We start from the raw sequence: 23,104 nt of genomic DNA on the forward strand, positions 1-23,104 counted from the left end.
GTACTGTTCTTATTGAAACTTTGTTAAAAAGCCCAGCTGATCTGTTGTTGTTGTTGTTGTGTGTGTGTTTTTTTTTTTTTTTTTTTTTACGTACACAACAACGTTAAAAGTACTTATTTCCAGACCATTTACAAGATAAGAGGGTTGTGCAAAGGACTGTCTTGATCGATAATGATACAATATAGCAGAAGCTAGCTGGAACAACCCCCCTAGAGTAAGTTTTACTAGTGAGTAACAATATATACTCATACGGTTCTCATAGTTTTTCAAGTTACCATTCAGAAATATGAAAAATAAAGAAAAGGGCTTCTTATCCTGAAGTAAAAAACAAAAAATGATGTCTAAACATATGAAAGCTTTAATATCTCCCACCTTCCGGATGCACTATTCATTCCCTTTTCTTTTTTCTGTTCACATGAGAGAGATGATGGTCAAGTGTACACAAACCTTGCATGGGAATGACTTACCAAAAAATTAATTTATTAGGACTTTACTTTTGTTGATGTTATGGGTTAAGAATATTTTTATATTTAAATAAAATTTTTTTTAATAAGATAAGATGGATTAAGAATGATGAAATGAGTTGATTGTCTTTTTATATCCAAACGGTGCCCCCTCTCTCTCCCTGGTCTTTATATAAACCTCGCCTCTTTAGTTTGTCACAGAATCAGACCCACTTTCCTCAACTGCTACCTCTGCCTGCCTTCAAATATCATCAGCCCAGTTTCTCTCTTATCACTTTCTTGATAACCTTCATTTCCAATTCCAAAGCTCTTGAATGGCAGCCTTTTCATACCAACACCAACCTTTTCTTCTTGACTCAATTTTCTTGCCAAACACCCCTATTAAGATGTCTAGCCTTGTGGAAGAAGAAAATATCAACATCAACTATTTCTCTCAATTTTACCCACTAGAACCTACCCAAGAGATTCCTGTTGATGATATTAGCGTTCGTGAAAGTAACTGTTTTGACCACAGCTCAAAGGGTGCTTTTAGTGATAATGAGCCTTCTCTGGCCAAAAAGCAGAGTACAGAGTCATCAACAGTGGTGGATAAGCTTGATAGTGGGGAGCAGGTTACGCAGAAAGTGACTCCCATGGAGAAGAAAAGGAAGACCAGAAATGGGGTTTCCTTGACTACTGCTCAATCAAAGGTAGCCCACTCCAAGATCGAGCTTAAAATTCAAATTATACATAGCAGAACAATGATAATAAGTTAATTTACAGTGCATGTAAGCTGTTATTGGTGTTCAAGAATTTGAATTTTTGGTTCTAAATTTTTTCAGTCAAAATGGATTTGAATCCTTCTTCGTGTACTCATTTCATTAGGATCCGACAGAAGGGAAGAATAAGAAACAAAAGAGATGGAATGGTGCCCTGAAAGAAGAAGCGAAGAAGCCTAAAGCTGAAAAGAAAGATCAGAAGAAAGTTTCTGAAGAGCCTCCAACAGGTTACATCCACGTAAGGGCAAGAAGGGGTCAGGCAACAGATAGCCACAGCCTTGCAGAAAGGGTATGTTAATTTCATTCTTAAACACCCCTCGGATTCATCCCAAGGTCTCTCATCATTCTAGATAATTCCCACGTTATCCACCACAAAAGACCAAATTTTTGTGCATACCTACCCAATTAAATGCATGCTTATATTTTATATATATATATATATATGACCATTAATACGCAAGTGTCTCATCGTAAATATTTTCTCTAAATTGTTTCCAGGTAAGAAGAGAGAAAATAAGCGAGAGGATGAAGATATTACAACGACTGGTTCCGGGCTGCGATAAGGTGAATTTCAGTTCTCTCATGTCTTTCTAAGGAAATTGATTCTTTTCTGAGTGTTTTTCTGACAACTTCATGTGGGCTTGGTTCAAAAATAGGTAACTGGAAAGGCCCTCATGTTGGATGAGATAATCAATTATGTTCAGTCCCTACAAAATCAAGTAGAGGTAATATCAAATGTAATTAATTTCTTGTTAGTTATAATTAATACATTTATTGAAAGAAACGTACGTAGTTATTGATAATAAGGTTTTGTGATTTTTCCAGTTCCTTTCAATGAAGCTTGCTTCAGTGAACCCCATGTTCTATGATTATGGAATGGACCTAGATGGACTCATCGTCAGGCCTGAGGTATATGTATATGTGTGTGTATATATATATATAATATTATATATATATATATATATATATATATAACGTGTGAAATCTTGCCTCGTATTGGATTAATATCGATTACCTATCTTCCTTCATTAAGGCTGATATAGTGAGATCGAGATCTTTGTCTCTGACATGAATTTATATTGATATATTCAGAGATTGACAAGCATGCAACAGCAAATAACTATGGCATCCCCACTGCCATCTGTGACACAATGCAGCCTTACCCAACCCACAGGTTTTGGTCAAACACCCACTGCCTCCGCCTTTACAACAGCAAATAACTATCCTATCACGAACAATTCTGCCTCACTTTTACTCCAACCAGGACAAAGGCCGAACGCATTCCCCCAGGTACATGATATATATATTTATAGACACACACACACACATGTATTTTTCATGTATTACTGGTACTACATGTGATCGATCGCCATAAAGTTTAATTACCGGCCTCCAAATCTCTTTTTGAAAGTTATTAATTATAGGCCTTCTTTTCTGTTGTCCTAACAGTTGCAGGTATGTCATTTTCAGGATATTGCTGGTATATTTTGTGAGGCGGAAGACCACAGACAAAAGTTTCTTAATCCGTCTGGATTGAGCAACAACTTGTGTTTCTTACATTAATGTTAAATACAACAGCTGCCCTACAAACACCGGTCAGCCCTCAAATCCTGTCGACTCATACGATCAGGAAAAAAAAAAAAACAATAATGAAAATAAAAGCCAAATATATATTTACGTGAGCGTTCTATTTATACTTAAATTATTTGTTGTATTCTACAATATCATGACTTTTGCTCTTTTTCGATCTAGGTTTATGCATGATCTTTTCAGCATCGGTTCCAATGGAGGGGGCTTATTCACCTAAAAAGTTCTTTCTCCATGTTCAATAGATTAAAGTGCATGATGCCTGAACATGAATAAAGGGGCTGCGAAATCAATGGATGAAGAACATGAAGGACAGATAGAACCGACCAAAATAGATGCCTAGTTTCTGTAGCCGTGTTGACTACCCAAGTCACGCACAAATTCCAAGAACTTTTGGTGCATGGTTAATTAAGCTAGCTAGAGACTTCTGAAAAATATATATATGTAAAATATATAACTAAGAAATATACAAAGATGATTCTCGTGGCTACAGTTATTCTGTTATTACAGTTATTGTTGCCATTATTTTCTATTAACAAAGAGCGAGCTTGATGCCTTTGTTGACATGACCGGACAGGCCGCATTTGTTGGTTTAGCTGGCTTTATTTGAATCGGTGGAATCTTCTGTGTTTTGGCAGTATTATAGGGGGGTGAGACTAGCTAGCTTCAGAGGTGAATTCCCCCTACCCATGTTGGATGTACAGAAGCATCCCCTACCTAAAGATACTTCATGATTTTCCTGATCAGTAATCTGAATGATATCCAGCCACTCGTTTGGCTTTTGTATTACAAGTTGTTCTGCCTAACAGTACTACTGAAGCAAATAACTGCTCTTTCCCAAGGAAGAAAGTACTTAATACTTTTAGCCTTTAGGCAATGTTCGGTACAAAACAAAGTGTACGTGCATTCTCCACGAAATTAAGAAGAATACAAAAGAACCAATAACGTCTGATGATCAGTAGTGTGGAAACTCATACTTGCACAACCTTTTCTTTTTATGTCATGCGTCTCGATCCCTCCCTCCCATACACGAGGCCAAAAAAAAACAGGAGTCATTAATTGGCATAGCTTTTGCATCAGATGTGGACTCGACGAGAGAGAGAGAGAGAGAGTACTACATGCAGTTTCATGAAACAAAGAACAATATGTAACCAGTCTGCATATGATCTATGCCATAACTACGAAAAGATTAGTCGATTTGCATTTTCTCTAAAAGGCCTACTTTCACCTAATAATTATAAGTGCTAGCCAATGCGAGAGTGGTTGACCGGTAACCCAATCATTAAATGCAGTGTTTGTTGGGTAAATTACATCTGATCTTTAATTTGTATATATTTAAATATTGATCATGTAATCGTGCTTAATTAATTAGAAAAAAATGGCAGTTCTTGCATGCCTGATCTCTTATATATATATGGACACTGATCATGTGCATGCTTAATTCCAGCCAACTTCAAATACCATTATTGATATGCATCGATCTGCGCGCAATCCAAAGAAACTCTTTTTTTTTTTTTTCCAACTTTAAGGAGAAAAAAAGGATAGTATAAGAGTGTGTGTATGTTTAGGTACCATGCCGCAACAGATAATGACAATCCATGTGATTTTGGTGTTCCTCCCTTTTTTTTACGTTTGACCCACATGTTGCAATGTCCTGCAGACCGATTTATTGGACCATCATTTGCATGTGCTCTTCAATGAGAGACATATATATACTATTTATATATCTTGATGCTTTCTTTTTATATCTGATTCAGAAAGATAAAAAACGTTCAATCTCTCCTTGGCAATTTTAAGTCCCATCTGTTCCACATACAGGCGTTGAACTGTGATCAAGTCACCTCTAGAATTAGCAGCTAGCTTTGAGTAATGGCTGCCGACTACTTTATATAATTAACTATTTATAGAAGTTGAGGGATAACCATAATTAATCTATAGCATTGATATATGACAGAATTCTCCAGAGATGGCCCACCGGCCAACTAGTTATTTTATACATCCGAACTATTTCTCATTTGCCAATTGGCTGTGAACCGGTTTGCAAGAGAAACATATAATTCACAAATAATTAAGATTTGAACTTCCTCGATCAAGTCATGTTTTTTGGATCAAGTACAGAACTAGATATATAATAGCTAGCATTCATATATATATATATATATATATAGAGAGAGAGAGAGAGAGAGAGAGAGAGAGAGAGAGAGACCAATTCCTTAAATGCTCTAACCATGCTTGTATCTCACCAACTCGTCAATTTGTTCTGATCTGGGGTCTACCATGTTTTCCTTTCATACTTATTGAAATATGTTATTGGGTCCCTCATGTTGATTAGTCACGTAATGACATTGTGTCCATCATCATGTCAAGCTGAATACAGTAATTAATATTCTTCTAGCCGACTAAATTAATAGATGATCACTACTTTCTTCATCTTCTTTCATTACTCAATGCTGAGGAATAATGCCACATCACCTGTGGACGAGATGTTGTATATGTTTATAAGGAATATCAATCATCTTTTATAGAATCGGTTTTATGAAATGAGTTAGGTCATGAATTTCTTCATTTAATATTAAGATTTATATCAAGGATATTATAGATGTTAGCTTCTGCTCTAACAAAATGGTGATTCCAGATCGAGATTACCTATAATTGTCCATATTATTGGAATCGCGACTACGTACGTACGTACGTACCTTAAATATTGTGCATCCAAAGATTAACCGACTTGTATATATATAGCTAGATCAGCATCATCCATAATTATTTCGAAACTTGTATTAAAAAAATAAAATAAAATTGGGAAATAGAGAGAAAAACATAATGGGAAAAGAAAGGAAACCCTAATTTTAAAATATACTGCAATATTATGCATGCTAATTGTCATGATCAGGACCTTTAATCTTGATATGGGGTTAACTGCCGGCCAATTAAGCAAGCACCACTCCTCGAGATCAGTTCATGTGTCGGCTTTTATCATGACGAACATATATACATGCATGATACATCAAAATCTCGAGACGTTGGACATGCACCGCTGGATATTATTGGTAAATATTAACCCTTGCACCCGCATCATCTTTTATATATTTGTCAACTTGGAGGCCCTCATGGCCATGAAATATGGCAATTCTCGATCCTTGTCTGATCTTCGGAGAGTAGTATGGTACACCGATCTATCTATGGTGTTGTCACAATCTCATGTCAACATATCATGTCATATATATGGTTTGGAAAAGTTACATGTCATGGGGACATACTGCATGGGCATGATATATGAGATCATTTACATAAGTACTTGCGTGTCCATGTTGCCTTGCCCGACATCAATGTATGGTCATGTTACTCTTTATTAGTTTGGCACTGTTCATGAGTAGTCCCTGCTTTTGTGACTAAGAATCTCAACCTGCAGATTAATGTTTGACTTAAAATGAAACCTTAACAACACATTTAATTTGATCCAACAATACTAATTGTATATGCATCATGCTAACCCTCGGCAACTAGATGCTTAATCGTGACATACTGACGTTATAAATCTGATCTGATCTATACTAATCATATAGATCACTATCATGATCAGTAGTACGTATTAGCTGTACGTGTACGTTAATTAATAATGATAAGTGATCATTTGGACAGAATAATTAACAGCTTGCATGATAATTAATGGAGCTTTTGTAGGCTAATAGGTACAAGGATCTAATAATTATATATAGGGTTACGTTATATATATATGTCGGGAATCAAATTATTGGAAGGGCTTAATCGATCGGTTAAATCATATATACAATAATAATGTTTGGCAAGATTAATACAACTATATATTTACATGATGAGCTAGCTTAATTAATTATATATATTTATATATATATAGGCCTTGACGTACATATATATATTTATAATATCATGAAATATTTCATATATATAGAGATGCGATCGATCTTGGCTATATATATATATATATATATATCATGTAATATTTTAGCTAGCGAATCGAATATTAATTTCATGTTAATTTCCACGTACGTACGTACGTAGCGTAACTGGCTAGCTTATATATATTTACAACGTACAATTAGTTACTTAACATGAGTACTACTAGCTCATATATATATATATATATAAGGTATACGATCGACGTAGTACCTCTTGAAGCGCAGGCTAGCAATTTCCAAGGAAAATGCCTTCACATACAATCAATTTATATGATATGTAATTTCTTTTGATCTTTATATTATACTTTGCATCAATCGAGATCGGTCTTTGCTTTTGAAATATTGGTATTGTTGGTCATGTACGTACTACGTACTTTGTAGAGTTAAGTTATTCCCGCTAGCTTCAACTTTAATTTATACGTAATTAATTGGTTATTTCCTCCCATAGTACTGTCTCATTCATTTTAACTAGTTTCTTCTATCTGCTCCGTGCGGCTAAGTACATGAAGGACGTACATGAAGAAGAGAAGAACCTCTTAATTAAGTACGTACGTTAGATGATGATGATGATCAGTACGTAAAACAACGTATAAAACGAAATTCGGTTTTTATTTTTCGTACACAATCTCACAGATTTCTCCTTCTCGCTATAACTTACTAGTTCTTCCAACAAGCTGTACGTACATGCATTTGAGGTATATATATTAAACGCCACAGAAATATAATATATATATATATATATATATATATTAGCAAAAACATGAGGACGCCATAATTATATCATCAACAGCTACTACTCCTTCCTGGAAACATCACAGAGACGACAGGAAACACTAGTTGGAGGTCATGTTTCTGGGTGTTGGACTAATTATCTGAAACTAAAAGACAATTTAAAAAAAAAAAAAAAAAAAGCAAAGTTGCTAGCAAGAGCATTTACTAAAAAAAACTCTCTTTCTAGCTACTTGCAAGCTGCCATCTTTTGTTGTTTTAGCTAAAAGATAAGGACATGTACATAGGATTAATATTTATCATCATTTTTATAAATACATTATAAATTAAGCGCGTCCCATATTTGTTGTTTGGGACTGGGAGGGACCACCGGCCTGGACGCAATGCTTGGGACGGTGCAGACCATGGTTGAGGCGAGTGGGGCCGGGGTCCACATGACCAATATTGGTCCACAGGGGGTGTTGAAGGTGCAAGACCGCATGGCACGGCCCCTTAGGCCATTGAATTGCCTTTGTCGCTTTTTGTCCTGGAGAGGGAGAGAGAGATCTCAGAGAGAGTTGAAGAAGATTGCCTAGACTGTGACACTACCGATTTAATATATTAATTTGTTGGTGTCCATATCTCTTATTTGCAGCTACAGCATGGGCTAGCTGTCCCAGTAAAATGAACTGATCAGGGGTTTTTCTTCCTTCCCTCTATGCATAGACAACTTGATGATCTTGGCCGTTGCACATACATGATATAGTATAGAGATTGCCTTTGCCATGCCATACATACATATATGTATTAATGTATGCCAATTAATTAATGCATGTCCAACTTGCATGCCTTTGACTTGACCATGCATGCAGTACACAGAAGTAGCTAGCTAGGCAAGATATAACATGCATTTCTTACTACTACAAAATCTCCTGACCGACCTAGCCATCTAGCTAGCTAGTTGAATTGAATAATTTAAGCGCAATATCGTTGGTAGTAGAGATCAACGGAGGAGTTCCAAACCTTTAATTGGGTCACAGCTAGTTAGCATGATATATACCAATTCCCATTTATATTTGGGCTTTGGGCTGAGAATTATTATAGAGAATTTTAAAAAGAGGTTTGGATTCAAAATTTATCTCAATTTATTTTAATTTATTTAATTATTATAATTTTTTTGAATTTTTACATAAAATATAATAAATAATTTAATTTTTTTAAATTTTAAAATAATTTTTTTAAATTTTCACACTAAATATAATAAATAATTCAATTTTTATTTTACTATTTACAAATAATCTCAACCCACCTCAACTCATCTCAATTTTTTTTTTTTTTTTTTTATATATATTATTGAATTGATGTGAACCCCGAACAACTTATTACTCAACCATCGAGAAATACAAAGTTTTCCTTTGTGATGCATGTTAATGCATTTTTTCTGCATGGTGTTGAACGGCTTATGATGATCACTTCGACGTTGATATGGCGTTCAAATGCTCATACATGGAGTAAATAATAAATAAAGCATTTAAATATAAATAGAAAGAAATGAAGATATTTACATGGTTCGACTTAAAAATCTACATTTTCAAATTGTTAATTGAGGTCGAAATCTACTATACTTGACAATTTGTATAGTCTTTCATGGCCTCTCGCATCTCTCAATACATTGGAGGACATCTGGGTTATAGGAAGGTTGAAGAAGACGCCTTCTTTTTGGTGAGAGAAGATCTAAGGGACCTCTCGTGTGTGTATAGAAAATCAATCTAAAATCTGTAGAGATCCTCTGCTTTTATTGAGGTTTCTTTTCTTCTTTGGAGTGGTTAATTCATACCAGCTTTACGTCGCTTGCTCATTTTTCCTGTATGAGTCAAATTCCTTTTGCTTTATCTCTTCCTTCACAATTAGTAATTGTTTCCCAATGGGCAAGGCCGGGTTCATTTCATACCCAACACATGCCTGTGGTTTTTAAGGTTAACTTACCAAACAAGAAGGTATTGAGAATCTTCAAGTTAATCATAGTAGAGATAGTCTATGAAAGTAATACAAAGATAAGTTCTGAGAACATGTCCTTGATTTTTTGTTGTTGTTTGAAGTAACGAAGATCTCTGAGGGCAGGTCTTGAGAAGAAATGTAAATACGAATAAGGTCATTTGCTAAGGATGGTCCTTTAGGAATCTTGTTTGTGTGAACATATATATGACACACTACAAGAAAATTGTTTATTTGTGGCCATTTAATTCCAGCGAAATGACTATTTACAGCCAAAATGAGACTGTTTTGGTCACAAATAACGTTTTCGCCGCAATTAAATGGCCACAAAAGCTTATTTTTCTTGTAGTGACAGTTGAGCGTACCCATGGTTATATGTTATTGGTTATCGTTAGCAAACATCGTGGAAGGCACGTATCTCTATATTTGAGATCTTTTTTGTTTTTGTTGGCGCTATTAGATTTTTTTCCCTCTTTGAGGCAATTTCGTGCTAGTGTTGTTGTTTTCTCTTTAAGGTTAAAGTTTGTTTGTAGCAACTCTCACTTAAGTGGTTAGGGAGCTTGGCGACTCTTTGAGTCAATCTCGTCGTTTTTTAGTCTGTCAACCCGTTCTTAGAGGCAACCCGCTCGAGTCGTATATGGAGCTTGGAGGATAGTTCTTGGGGGAAATCGTTGGCAGTGGTTATGGTGAAAGTTTTAGCCTCGGTCCTGACGCCGGGTAGAATAAGAATTATTCTGATGGCTAGTTAATCAACAGATACTAGAGATTGAGATTGAGAAAGAATGCAAAATAGAGAGAAAACTCTGAGATTAGGTTTATTCATTGAAGTTGAAAATTGGTTTTGAAGCCTAAAAGTCGGGCTTCAGGAAATCCGAGAATTTTAAGAATTTTTTTCGAAAATTCCAAATTCCAATTATTATATAAAAATAAAATACGTATTAAAATAAGTATCTTGCCAAAAAGCTGGCCCAAACTAAAATAAGAATCATCTCTAAAAGCAACATTGAAATATTACCATAAAAGAAAAAAAACTTAAATCGATGATTACGAGTGAAAACGGCTAATTTAGAGGTCGAGATGGGGACCACCAGGTATAACATGTTGAACACGACATGTGCGCCAAAAAGAGTTTTCGAATTGGGGTTATACGTGCAATTCTAATACTGATAGCCAAAATACTAACAGAGACGCAATATTGCCCAAATTCGACCAATCTTCACATTTTCATGCCATATTTTGCACTGATATGCCTTCTTGAAGTACTCCATCATGATCAACATTGAATCTGCCAATTCAGCATCGTTAGACCCGGATACCCTTGCATCAGGTCATGTACTTGATCGCGTTGTTGAGGTGCGAGTGTTAGCCTCGATCTCATGAGTATTGCTAACATTCAACTTTGTAAGTGGCCAAGAGGATTGCTCAACCGCTTTGTTGTGACGGGAGGCATGCTCGATCTTGTTGCTATGGTGAGAGGTCTAAGTGCTTGTCTCTAGGAAAACCAACTGTTCTGATAAGTTTTTACCAACAACCAAACTAGTTAGTGGAATCCAAATCATAAGTTTGAGACTCGCAAATCTGAGTTGTTTTCTTGGACTAAGGGTTCGAGACACTCAAGTGAGGCTTGAAGGCGGCTTTGCCTTGGTGATAATAAAGATCCTTCATGCTCGAGCAAGTGCTCTAAGACGATCGATGTTGATGAAGACATGCTTATGAGATGCCTGCACGCTGTTCAAGGGTGACCCCTTAGCTAGTGCTCCAGGTTAGCTTTCTTTGCTTGGAATAGCCTTGTATCTTGGGAAGAGCATTATTTTCTTAGGGAAGTGTTTTTGCTTGGAGAGTTCCTTTGTTGATCGTGAAGAGCGTTGGTGATTCACGCAAGCGTTGTTTCTCGGCGTGTGCCTTTACTATGGTGAATATATGGTGTTGAGGTGTGGTGACTTGGTGACTATGGTGTGCTTGATGCCCTCCATTTGTTAGTCTTCTTGAACCGTTTCTTGCTAAGTTGTATTGACTGCAATGTGAAAATTAGGGGTGGAGGGGAGCCCACCACTTACGATGAGTTCAATGCACCCGTGCCCACCATGCGAGTCATGACGGGATTTGTCTCACCAACCTCTACAGCCCCTGGCGGCAAGGACTTGTCGAGAAGTTTTCAACCAGCGAGGATGACCATGGTATGTGCACCTTGAGGCGAGGAATACTTACTTGCCTTAGTAGGTTGGAGGCTTCATGCCCGCAAGCCCTTGTGCTCGCCATGGCCTTGGATTGGCGGTTAAGTGCCTACCATGGGGTTTAAGATAGGGCGAGTTAGAGCTTGCCCATCACTGTTGATGAGATGGCGAGCTACATGCCTACCACTAAAGAGAGGCCGATTGGCCCATGGGGCTTTCCCAATGGATGTGCAACCTGCCAACTTTCGTATGTGTTTGCATGGCATGATTGAGCTTGCCATGGGGCAAGGAGTGCCACAGTGGCGGCATAAACAACCGATGGTCTAGACCGCTGTTACCAATGGCTTCTTCGGCCACGGGCAAGCCCCGTATTCATGTGTGAGGAGGCATGAGTATGGTTGATGTTCGTATGGCGGTTTCGAGCTCATCATGGAGTGGGAAATGCCTGGGTGGCGACAAATACCTTCAACGGGCCTGACGGTGGTCACTAGTAGCTTTGTAAACTCACAAGCACGAGATTTACTACTCAAACCAAGAGGTTGGTAACGGGTCACGACGAGTGTGACAACTAGTGGGCTCCTTGCTAGCTAGTTGTGTGAAGATTAGTATTATTTATTTTCACAGATCTTTAAGGTGCCTTTGGAAACATAAATATTTTCAAGTATTCTTATATATTCTCAAGTATTTTCAGATATTTTCTTTCCAAACATTACTCAAATATAAAATATTTTTAATTTCAAATATTTAACTTTTTTATATAATCATTACCTAATCATTACAGCTATTCAAAACTTTCAAATAAAATACAAAAATAATATTAAGAAGTTATATATGTTCAAATAATTTTTAATTTTATAATATTTTTATTCAATTTTTTTTTCACGTTTTCCAAAACCTAATAAAACCTCCTCACTCAAACTATTTTATTACCATTCATAAATATTCTAATATATTGATCAAACCAGCCCTTATAGTCGCAAACGAATATTCCAAAATTTATTTTATATATCCATATATAGACCCATACGAGACTTTTCTAACTCAATTACAAAACATAAAGGTTACCAATATCCGAACCATATATGGAGTACCACGTACGTACCTCCAGATTGTAAGTCCGACATGAAAACCACCATATCACAATGCCTCATGATCATAGATATAGAGTACTAGTCTAGTATAACTACAGCCTAAGACTCATGAATCATGATAGATATAGTTTATACATCTATATATACATTAATTAAACGACAACATATACATGACTTATATTCAATATACTACTCTATCATCATGTACTATTTATTTATTTTATAGTACGTAATAATATTATATTCCATACCTAGCTATGACATAATTAATTAATTCTCTCAATAAATATTGTTATGGACGTGTTTCACCGCCACCACCTCACGATCACCAACTAAAGTGTAGAGAGCACGGAGGTTTGAGGGAACGCCTCCGATGCCTAAATCAGTAATTTGAAGATAACAATAATAATCACAATAATTCGATCCCTTTACTTACTTAGATTTTTCCTTTATATAGAGTTCCATGAGTTATATTTGTTTCCTTATTGGATAGTGGTTATATTTTATTTGAACTCAAATTTAGAAATGAGGATTCATCTCTTAGCAAATTTGAATAATAATCTCATTTATCTTTTGTCATCGACTGGATAGTTATCTCGTCGGTATTGGCTTATCCAGTCGTTATTGGCCATGGGCTGGATTCCCTTTGTATTGGGTTGGGCCTCTCGGTTATAATATGGGCTTTAGTCATTGATAAAGGCCCAAGTCCATCTTAAGGGCTAACCAATTGGGATGTCCTCTCCAGTTATCCCATGAAATCTCATTGCGCATGGCATGACTAGACTTAATTACTAAGTGTCGTTTCTTTCTTCGAGGTGTGTCAATACGCCGCTTCGTTTCCTCTACTCTGGCATGTCAACTGTTACTTCATTTTAACTCATATTTATTACCCATTTTCCCTCTTCTTTGAGTCTTCTGTCACGTTTCTTGCCTTCCTCTTTTTTTTCGAGTTCTTGTATTTCTCTTATTTGGGTTCTTGCATTCCTTTTCTCTCTCTGAGTCCCTGTCTCTTGTGTTTCTTGTGATTTCTTGCAATTATATTCGGGATAATGCGATTTCCTTCAACCTTCCATGGCTTCCTCTATATATAGTTTCCATATAATAACGTTATTATAACAATAATTAATACCTAAACGAAAATTAAAGATATTCCATAACAATTTACTTAGAGCACGCACGCACCGTAGAATACGAAATAGACTCGTGTTTATATGATATTGTTGTCCATCGCAATATTGTAACTTATACAACATGATTGCAATTTGTAATTCTACATTTAATTATTTAAACTATGTATTTATTGTAAGCCATATGACTTTATATAAGTTTATAACTAGTACTTATGCATACATTAGGACAATATATATATATATATGCTCATAATCTACACTCTAGATCTGTTTCTATCTATCTTGTAATTTACTCATATGGTCATCTCATAACCATCCATATCTAGTATGATTTCTATTCGGGATAATGCGAGCCAAGGTCCAAGTTCATGATTGGGTCCAAGACAAAAAAGTTTAATTGAAATGAACAAAAACAAAAAAGTTGCTACCCATTTGCCCAAATCTCAGCCCAGCAGCCCATGGACCCAACCAAACCCAAGTTGTAATCAGTGATCATAAACACGCTTCCAGTTCCCGATACATGGTCAGTCAGATTTCTTTCTTTCGATCTTAGTTGTTGAACTCTGTGTGAATAGCAACAATAGTCTTTGGACTTGAACTCCGGTGGAGTTTCTGGATTCCTTTTTCTTTTTACATGGCCTTTTGAGTTTGCTTAGATCACGTTCCTGTGTGGTAAATTTTGGTCTTTTCCTGCCTTGCGCGGTTATTACTTGTTTCGTCTTTGAGCTCGCTTTTTTAAGTTCTTTTTGTTTATACACACCTTTCGTCCGAGTTTTAATTCTGATTAGTAATAGATACCTGTGTTCAGGTCCTGATCTTTCGAAACTTTGTTCGAAGTCCTGAATCTTTTTCCTCTTTCTGATACTTTGAGTTTTGATTGATTTGTGTTCTAAGTTCAACTCGAAGTTTGTATGCTAATTTATTGTTTGTGACTTCGGCTGAAGCTTACATATTTTAATTCTGATTCGTATGTTTGATTCGATTGTTTTTTTCCTTTATTGATTTGTAGCTTGTATGAAAATTTGAGTTTGCGGAATAAGAAGCTCGCTAGGCCCGGCCCAAATCCGATTCACCGACCCGACATCCACTCTGTGTTGGTGAAGTCGGAGCGGAACGGATTTACAGAATCGGAGGCGGAGGCGGATTTTGGTTTCGAGCCCTCCTGATTAAGTTGGACTCGCTGCACACCCTACAAAGTGTAAACCATTGTTATTTTACACCTGCCAAGTGCTGGATTTCTTCCTTCTTCGTCTTCAATTCAGAAAACTGTAATTAGGGTTTCTACGTCTTCATCGAATAGATTCATTTTCTATGATTTTTAAAACTCGCAAGTGAATTCATCATTTGATGAGGCTCTTGCAGTTTGGCTTGTTGGTATCTTTAGCTTCTGGACTCGCTGCAATCCTCGTCTACATCACCGGCGTCACTCATCTCTGTATGCTGTATATTATGTCTATTTATTCGCAATCGATCCTTATACACCTGCATGCTAATTTCGTGTGCTAAGTTAATAAATGTGCTATCTACAGATGATAATTATCAGCCCTCGAATGAAGACTTGAAAGCCTTGCAGTCTTTGCAGCGCAACTTCCAGAAGTGTGTGGTGAGAAATTTTGTCTTTTGGCAATTGTTTATAAATATTGCACATTGTTTTCAATTATGATGCTCCGCGGCATAGCTTTCTAATATGGTTACCTTGTCTTTAAATTGTGCTTGGATTAATTAGCGTGTTTAATTATGGAAGCGCATACATGTGAGTAATTACGGTAGCTCGAAGCATATAATCTATCAGATATTGTATGAAATTTGAGTTAAGTGGCTGTACTCTTCATTGACTTGTGTTTGTGGATATGATAACCACGTGTGCTACATGATTTGAGTGTAGGAAAGTTATTTGTGTGATATTCGTGTAGTTACTGAATTTAATTTTTTTGGCGCAGAGAGCAAATGGATTAGGTTTACAAGCTGTGAGTGGTAAAGATTATTGCCAAGTATCGATTTACTTCCCTAGTGACACTGTCCCCAAATGGGTAAGTCTTCTCTCAGATTTGCACATATTTTCTACTTTATGTTTAGGCGATGCTTGTGAGTATATAAATTATGATAGGATAATATTTATAATTCAATAATGAGAATATAAATTATGATATAACATACTTTGTTTTCTTTTTTGGTTCGGAACTCAACAGCCACATTCTTTGACATGCTTTTGAGTTATAAAAAAGTAATAAAATTTTGGTATGCACAAGCAAGTAATGTCTGCAATCTTTTTTTTTTTTTTTTGTAGATGATTTTCATGGTATTTGGTGTTTCTTTACATGGATTAACTATATGTTGTTCTTTTCTGACTTAGTTCCTTGGAAATCTTTGAATGTAAACAGAAGGATCCTAAAACTGGTGAACTAGAAGGTTTGTCATTTGATTTTAATCTGTGTGAAGCTGTGGCTACATGGGAACAGGTGAGCTTGTTATTCTGCTTTCCAAAATAGGTGATCCTATCATTCAATTGTAAAAAAATAAAAAGAACCTATAAAAGAAAAATTGTATGCACCATTTTTGAGTGAAACGAGATGTGCTTAATATACTTAGTGAAATATCTTTGTAATTTCTATTTCACATGTTAACTGACACCTTTCTGTAATAAAGTTAACGATGTTCCTAATTTTCTTGCCCTTGATTATGGGCAAGTTTATTGTGATTTTTTATATTTTTTTGTTTGTTTGTTTAGATTTCCATCTATGCTTTTCATTTGATTTGCATATAGTGAGTTGATTGCTCAGGTGCGCAATAGTACCACAATACTCACCAGGGAGTTCATCGATGCTTTGCCAAATGGATGGGAGGAATATGCCTGGCGCAGGATCAATAAGGGAATACTTCTGTAAGTAGTTGTACAACTGACTGGGACTAGAATTAGTTATTTTATTCAATTTACTGAATAATAAATGAGAAGGAATTGAAAGGAATTATCTATTCCTTTTTGACAAGTAAAAGGATTTTTTTTTTATCGGTATATAATAATTTTATTGATGATAGAAAGTAGGCATAGACCAAGTATATAGGACATCTACAAGAGAAACACCTATTCGTAATTGACTGGGAGTAAAAGGAGACTATCTACTCATTGTGTGAAGCACATAATAATGACAGTTCATCTATTTTTGTTTAAGCTAGCCACAAGTATTTGAACAATGACGAAAGCATTCCCATTCCCATGGGCCACACATATTTAGCATGGATTTTTTATTTCTAGTAAAGCTATGATGTGCATAATTTTGGACTTTTTTTTTATTGGCATGAGACTTTTATATGCATTATGAGAATATCTCATTCTTCATTTTTGCATAAAAGAATCTTAGTTTGCATGTAAATTCTAAGTTAAAAAAAATATATCAATGCAGAACCTTGCTGTAACTTTGTTTCAATGTCCTGTTTTTAGTCTAATGTAAATCTGGTTCTTAAAGTTGCTGAGAAATTTCATATCCACATGCAAGCTGATCTAGTTCATCTCTCCGTTGCAGCAATCGCTGCAAGAATAAGACTCTATGTGCGGAGAAACTTTCACTGGTACTTCCTGATACTCCACCGTATCTTCCTCGGCAATTTGGTCGATGTGCTGTTATTGGTAACTCGGGAGATCTTCTTAAGACAAGGTTTGGGAACGAGATAGATGGTTATGATGCTGTCATTAGAGAAAATGGTGCTCCAATTCAGGTTAAGCTGCTTCTTTGTTGATGTTAGAATTCTGGTGCTTACTTCACTTAATAAATGTTCTGTCTGTTCTGTTATTTGTTTTCTTGCAGAACTATTCAGACTATGTGGGCAAGAAGAGTACATTTCGTCTTCTTAATAGGGGATCTGCCAAAGCTCTTGATAAAGTTGTGGAGTTAGATGGTATGAGCACCATACTTTCTCGTAACGTGTTAAGCCTATCACATTTTACTAGAAGCACACTAAAGATGGGGTTTCTGCAGAAACAAGGAAGGAGGTCCTGATCATTAAGACGACAATTCATGACATTATGAGAAAAATGATACAGGTTAGTATGTTTTTCCTTGAGAGTCTTGCTTGCTCCGCTAGAAAACAAAAGCTGGTCTCCTATATTTTCTGTGTAACTGTGATCTTATTCTCTAACATTCCTTGCTGTAAATCATCTGCTCAAATATTATTAATCAATTTTTTTTTGTGACTTAAAAAAACGATACTTATTTTACTTATATAAAAAAAAAAAAGATACTTATTTGTTCTTCATTCCCTGAAAGTCATACATGGATTCTATATAAAAGGAGCCTGCTCTTAATTGCTAAATTCGGCCCAACAAGGAAAATGAAGAAATAAAATTTGATTGCTGAAAGGAAACCAATTCTTGAAAAAACTGCCTTGTCTACTTGTGGACACTTTTTTTGTTTGTATCCTCTCTTGAATAGACGTTTACTTCAGATTCTGGTTGATAATTTTTCTTCCTTGCTTTTGGGGACAATCATATTACTGAAAGCTTGAATTTCCTTTTTTGGGCCTTTATACAGGATGTTCCGATAAAAAATCCTGTATATCTCATGCTAGGTGCTTCCTTTGGTTCAGCAGCTAAAGGAACTGGGCTCAAGGCTCTTGAATTTGCTCTCTCTATTTGTGAATCAGTGGATATGTATGGATTCACTGTGGATCCCGGTTATAAAGAATGGTATAAAATTTCTTTCAGCAGTCAGTGTTTCTAAATAAAATGCTTTTATATACTTGATCGGGTTTATCTGATCAGGAAGCATTGTAATACTCTTTCAGGACTAGATATTTCTCTGAATCTCGACAAGGTCATACTCCTTTGCATGGTAGGGCTTACTATCAAATGATGGAGTGTTTGGGAGTAAGTCAAACAGTTTTTGTTTCTATATATGCTGATGTGTGCAATAGTTGTGTTGATCTTAACCTTAGGAAGATTGTATCCAAATATGTTTTTCTTCTTTTCGAAAAAACAAAAACTACCAGTGGTCAATTCATTTTATGGGTCTTGAAGTTGCAAGCTCTACTGACTAGGTCGTGTAGTGCTGGTTAAGGTTTGTTTGTATCAGTTATGTGGTGGCACAGAGACTATGACCTACCATAATGGAGCAAAAAAATTGATGTTGATTATTGTGTGGTAACGTTGATGATTGGAAAATATTGATATTTGAATTATAATGCCATTTTTACAAATAGAACTTTTCCCCATTTCAACTTGTATAAGTGCTTAATCACTATTCCCTCTTGATTTGTGTGAAATCTTCTCACTGTGTATGTATTTTATCATTAACTTCAGTTTTTTCTTTTTCTTAAGCTGATCAGAATCCACTCTCCCATGCGAGCTGATCCAAACCGTGTTGTAAAATGGGTACCAAGCCTCGACACAATTAGAGCTGCTAGAATCGCATCAGATAAATTATTGAGGTGAGTGAATTTCTTTACGTTTCTAAATTTGAGACTATAGAATATAATAGTGGTCAAACGGCAGGCTGGGCTAAGCTGAAGACTTGGACATCTAAGGTTTGATTCTGCACTAGGAGTTCCTTTGGATTACATGATACATAGTTCTGGCATATAGGGTCGTGTATTTAGGGTTTATTCCCCAAGGGTGGGTGCTAAGGGCCCGCCCTTGGTTGGTTCCACATCATAAACCAATAAAATAAAATAAAATAAAATGAGAACATATAAGTTGAGAAGGCTGCTATAATGGATTGACTTGATGTTTAGTCATGAGCGAGCTGTGCAACTTCTATTTTATCGGAAAATTTTATAAACCTTTGCAATTGGCATGTTCTTTTTATGATTTTGTGTAGGAGGGTAACTTATCAAAAAAAAAAAAAATTGTGTAGGAGGGTTGGAGCTGGGTCTGCAGATCCATTAGCCGCATGTTCAATTATTGGAAAGCAAGCTCAGAGAAAGTCTAGAGCATTGACAAACATCAGAAAGGTTGCTGCTGACCACAAAAAATTTGTGAAGGGCGTAACCATGTACCCTTTGGAGCACAGTCTAGGAGATGGGGTACTCTGCACAGTACCAGCTTAACAGAATCCTGCGGAGCTGACTGACATGTAGTTTATATTTGTTTACCAATTAGAAAAGTTGGATGAAGAAATTGCCGCAAGCAGAGCATTTATCTGGTAGCAGCAAAGTATCTGGCCAACCCAACCCAACCCAACCCAAGTTAAAGAGTTTGGTTAGGGCGTGAAGATTTTTAAAAGGCTCGGGTTTTTTCGCAGAAGTTTAGATAGCCCCGGGCATAGGCAAAACTCTTTTTCTAATTCCGGTAGCGTCCATTTCTTTATTTGGAAGTCCTATTAATTATTATTTTTCAATGGTATTAGGTTAAATTTGATTTGAAAGTTTAATTTGTCAACATATATATATATATATATATATATATATATAAATATATATAGGGCTGCTGTTTGTTTGCCAAATAAGACAAATTTGGATGAACCAAATGGTGCGTGTGAATACATACATACATACATACTCTCCAATAATATTTATTAACAAATTATTGGGGTTGATGGTTGTAGGTGTAGAAACCAAGTGGAGTTAAATCAACACATTGATTGTTAAAACTGGGTAATACATGGGGGGAAGCCGCAAATCTGAGCCAGACATTAGAAATGGATAAGAAGAGAGTAGTAGTTGTTCTATTTATGGGTCACATACAATACAACAACTACAAGCATTCCTTCCCGTCGGCTCCTCTTCACTACCTCACAAACTGAAGGCACAACGCAATAAAAAGAAGACTCAGAGTGAGCCACCCACGTAGGACGTGGAACGTGGCCCAGATGCCAGAGGGAGAGGGAGGGAGAGGATCAGAATCGCCCTGCCTCACTCTCTCACTTCCTGCCTGGGGACACAAAGGACACACGCGTCAAACTCCTAACACGCACACAGTCCCAGTCACTCTCCTCCATCCTTTCCTTCCTTTATATTCATTCATTCATTCTTTTATTGTCTTTTTTTCTCTGAAAATTTGCTTCCTGCGTCCCCCTCTCTCTCTCTCTCTTTCCCTGCATTTTCATACATAACATACCCTTTAATAACTATACAAACCCTAGAGCGGGACAGAAACTATTGGTTTGAGAGAGAGAGAGAGAGAGACAAACACGAGTTTGCTTGGTGGGTGGGACCCGATCTTTCTATCCTTATCTCTGTGTATCTACAAATAATGCCCGAGATACTCTCTTCAGCAGAGAATCAGCTCAACGGCGTCGGTGGTGGACCTCTTTTGGTTGCTTCTTCCGAGACCGTCGGATCCAAGCGCCAGCGCCGACCCAGCGTCCGATTGGGCGACATCGGAGGCGACCAACCCTACGATTCTCACGTGCGGAGGAGCCCCCACCCCAACCCCCACCCCCACCCCCTCCACCTCCACCTCCACAACAACGGCAACAAGCACTGGAAGCTCGGGATGAAGGACTCCAACAACCACTCTAGTGCCTCAGGTAAAACCTCCAAGACTCGAACTTTATTTCATCTGAGTTCTTCCGAAACCCTAGACGGCGAGGACAAGGAAGGAAACCTCGATGGCCTTGCGCTTTCGAGCTGGAAGGTCAAGGATTCTAAAAAGCGAGCCTCCACGGCTAAAAGGGTCCGATCCAATTGGGTTTCTAAGGTTGTCGATGAGGGTGATGATGGTGCTGGTGCTGAAGGGGATGACAAATATGGTGGCGGTGAAGGTGAAAATATCGATAACGGGTTTCGAGATTTCGATGTTGAAAACTCGGAAAGTCCGTTGAAAGATCAAAGCCCGGTTCATTCCCTTGAAAATCTTGGTTTGGACGGGCATGGAAATGAGAGAGACTTGATTTATAGGAGACCCATTAGGGCTAGGGGGGTTGTTTCGGAGGGCCCCCATGAAGGAGTGGAGTTATCAGGGCCGTCCGATACAGATTGGAAGTGTGGGACGAGTGGTGATAGGAATGGGAATAACGGAGGAGAAGATGGGGTGAGGATCTGGCTCAATGGGTTAGGGTTAGGTCGGTATGCTCCGGTGTTTGAAATTCACGAGGTGGACGACGAGGTTTTGCCCATGTTGACTTTAGATGATCTCAAGGATATGGGGATCAATGCGGTTGGGTCCAGAAGAAAAATGTATTGCGCAATTCAAAAGCTTGGAAAGGGGTTTTCATGAGTTTCCTTTTTTTTTTTTTGCTTGTGTGTGTGTGTGGGTTAATGTAGGAAGACTCTCAGCCATGGCAGTGTAAGATTGCTTCCGAACCTTTTTGATCCTATTAGTGTATTTCCCCTATAACTCTTGAGAGATATGATTAGGCTGCTTTGTTAGTTTGTTTCTTGTTGCACTATCTGTGCCTTTTAATCAAGTGCAATTCTTCTGGTATATATTGGCTCTGATTCTGTAGGGGTACTCCTGGTTTTTACTGATAAGTGTGAGACAGAATGTGGAAATATTCTGTGCGAATTGGTTTTTCAGAAAGAATGACAGAAAGAAAGAAAATGTCTAAACTATCAAGTCAATTTTGAATGTTTTCATTTAATAACCCTTGATTTATGCATGTACTTATCATTTTAGAGCCCTTTTGGTTCTCTGATGTTGATCATTTTGAACTTGAAAAGATAGCTCAAGAGTCTTGGATCTGAAGCCGTCCATATTCCTCAAATTTCTTGCTTACTTATCTTTCTTTGTTTGGAAGGTCCGTCTTTCATCTTTTCCTAATTTTTTACTATCCACACTTGAAATACTTGTTAAAAGAAAAACTGTAAAACTGTCCATACTTGAAATCAGTTAACTGCAACTACCATATTTATTCCGGAATTTGCCGCTCATTATGATTTTAATTTATATTAGTTTGCATGCCAATGAACTAAGGTATTATCTTGGTCTTGTAGGGTAATGGTCATTGAGATTTTATTATAATATTTAGAGGTAGTCTCTGAATCATTATAGAGGTTTGTTTTGTACATCATCTTTTTTGGTGTTTGGGAATGCATGAAATATTGTTTCATTGCTCAGGATAAGATGTCAAGTATAGTTAAATTTTTATGGGAACTAATTGTTATCATGATTGGTGTACTTCTCGAAATAGGAGATATGAATTAATTATTGTTGGCACTGGCAGAGGCTGTAGGTTTGCATTAACTTCGTAGTTTGTTAATAATGTTGCTCTGATCCACACAAAAACTCTCCCCTTGGAAAACAAGCCCACCAGAGGAAGGGAGAGAAGCTTCCACTCACTCCTACACAAAACAAAAAATTCAGGTCCTCTCTACCATTTTCTATTTC

At 36.8% G+C, this 23,104-nt stretch overlaps 3 protein-coding genes across 8 annotated transcripts; all 3 read left to right on the forward strand.

Moving 5' to 3' along the window:
- Window positions 1–668: 668 nt before the first annotated feature.
- On the forward strand, window positions 669–3,595 carry LOC109000083 (transcription factor bHLH137-like). 2 transcript variants are annotated; one of them, XM_018976960.2, is made up of 8 exons: window positions 669–1,153; window positions 1,329–1,511; window positions 1,721–1,786; window positions 1,879–1,947; window positions 2,048–2,131; window positions 2,315–2,512; window positions 2,693–2,817; window positions 2,975–3,595. In XM_018976960.2, the coding sequence occupies exons 1-7, from the start codon at window positions 779–781 to the stop codon at window positions 2,783–2,785; spliced, it is 1,068 nt and encodes a 355-aa protein (XP_018832505.1). In that variant the 5' UTR covers window positions 669–778; the 3' UTR covers window positions 2,786–2,817; window positions 2,975–3,595. The 2 variants fall into 2 exon arrangements, with proteins under 2 accessions (XP_018832505.1, XP_018832558.1); XM_018977013.2 differs by lacking the exon at window positions 1,879–1,947.
- A 10,768-nt stretch (window positions 3,596–14,363) lies between these two features.
- On the forward strand, window positions 14,364–20,217 carry LOC108999731 (sialyltransferase-like protein 2). Of its 5 annotated transcripts, none has more exons than XM_018976665.2 (13): window positions 14,364–14,517; window positions 14,855–15,280; window positions 15,375–15,448; window positions 15,786–15,875; window positions 16,227–16,304; window positions 16,626–16,726; window positions 17,367–17,559; window positions 17,649–17,739; window positions 17,820–17,884; window positions 18,372–18,526; window positions 18,625–18,706; window positions 19,157–19,266; window positions 19,692–20,217. In XM_018976665.2, the coding sequence occupies exons 2-13, from the start codon at window positions 15,193–15,195 to the stop codon at window positions 19,882–19,884; spliced, it is 1,320 nt and encodes a 439-aa protein (XP_018832210.1). In that variant the 5' UTR covers window positions 14,364–14,517; window positions 14,855–15,192; the 3' UTR covers window positions 19,885–20,217. The 5 variants fall into 5 exon arrangements, 4 of the variants coding, with proteins under 4 accessions (XP_018832210.1, XP_018832268.1, XP_035543698.1 ...); XR_004800877.1 differs by having other exon boundaries at window positions 14,372–14,517; window positions 16,610–16,726; window positions 19,692–19,772; XM_018976723.2 differs by having other exon boundaries at window positions 14,372–14,448.
- A 302-nt stretch (window positions 20,218–20,519) lies between these two features.
- LOC108999975 lies at window positions 20,520–22,203 on the forward strand. The gene has a single exon (XM_018976867.2). The coding sequence runs from the start codon at window positions 21,029–21,031 to the stop codon at window positions 21,992–21,994; it is 966 nt and encodes a 321-aa protein (XP_018832412.1). The 5' UTR covers window positions 20,520–21,028; the 3' UTR covers window positions 21,995–22,203.
- The last annotated feature ends 901 nt before the right edge of the window (window positions 22,204–23,104 follow it).

The sequence above is a fragment of the Juglans regia genome, chromosome 2 (assembly GCF_001411555.2).
Source record: "Juglans regia cultivar Chandler chromosome 2, Walnut 2.0, whole genome shotgun sequence".
Lineage (NCBI taxonomy): Eukaryota > Viridiplantae > Streptophyta > Magnoliopsida > Fagales > Juglandaceae > Juglans > Juglans regia.

Bases quoted from the DNA above. Each gene is read 5' to 3' on its own strand.
- LOC108999731 (XM_018976665.2), top strand. From the start codon at position 15,193: ATGAGGCTCTTGCAGTTTGGCTTGTTGGTATCTTTAGCTTCTGGACTC. The intron at 16,727-17,366 runs GTAAGTAGTTGT...TCTCCGTTGCAG, and splicing joins ATCAATAAGGGAATACTTCT to CAATCGCTGCAAGAATAAGA. The intron at 19,267-19,691 runs GTGAGTGAATTT...AAAATTGTGTAG, and splicing joins GCATCAGATAAATTATTGAG to GAGGGTTGGAGCTGGGTCTG.
- LOC109000083 (XM_018976960.2), top strand. From the start codon at position 779: ATGGCAGCCTTTTCATACCAACACCAACCTTTTCTTCTTGACTCAATT. The intron at 1,787-1,878 runs GTGAATTTCAGT...GTTCAAAAATAG, and splicing joins TGGTTCCGGGCTGCGATAAG to GTAACTGGAAAGGCCCTCAT. The intron at 2,513-2,692 runs GTACATGATATA...TGTCATTTTCAG, and splicing joins GGCCGAACGCATTCCCCCAG to GATATTGCTGGTATATTTTG.
- LOC108999975 (XM_018976867.2), top strand. From the start codon at position 21,029: ATGCCCGAGATACTCTCTTCAGCAGAGAATCAGCTCAACGGCGTCGGT.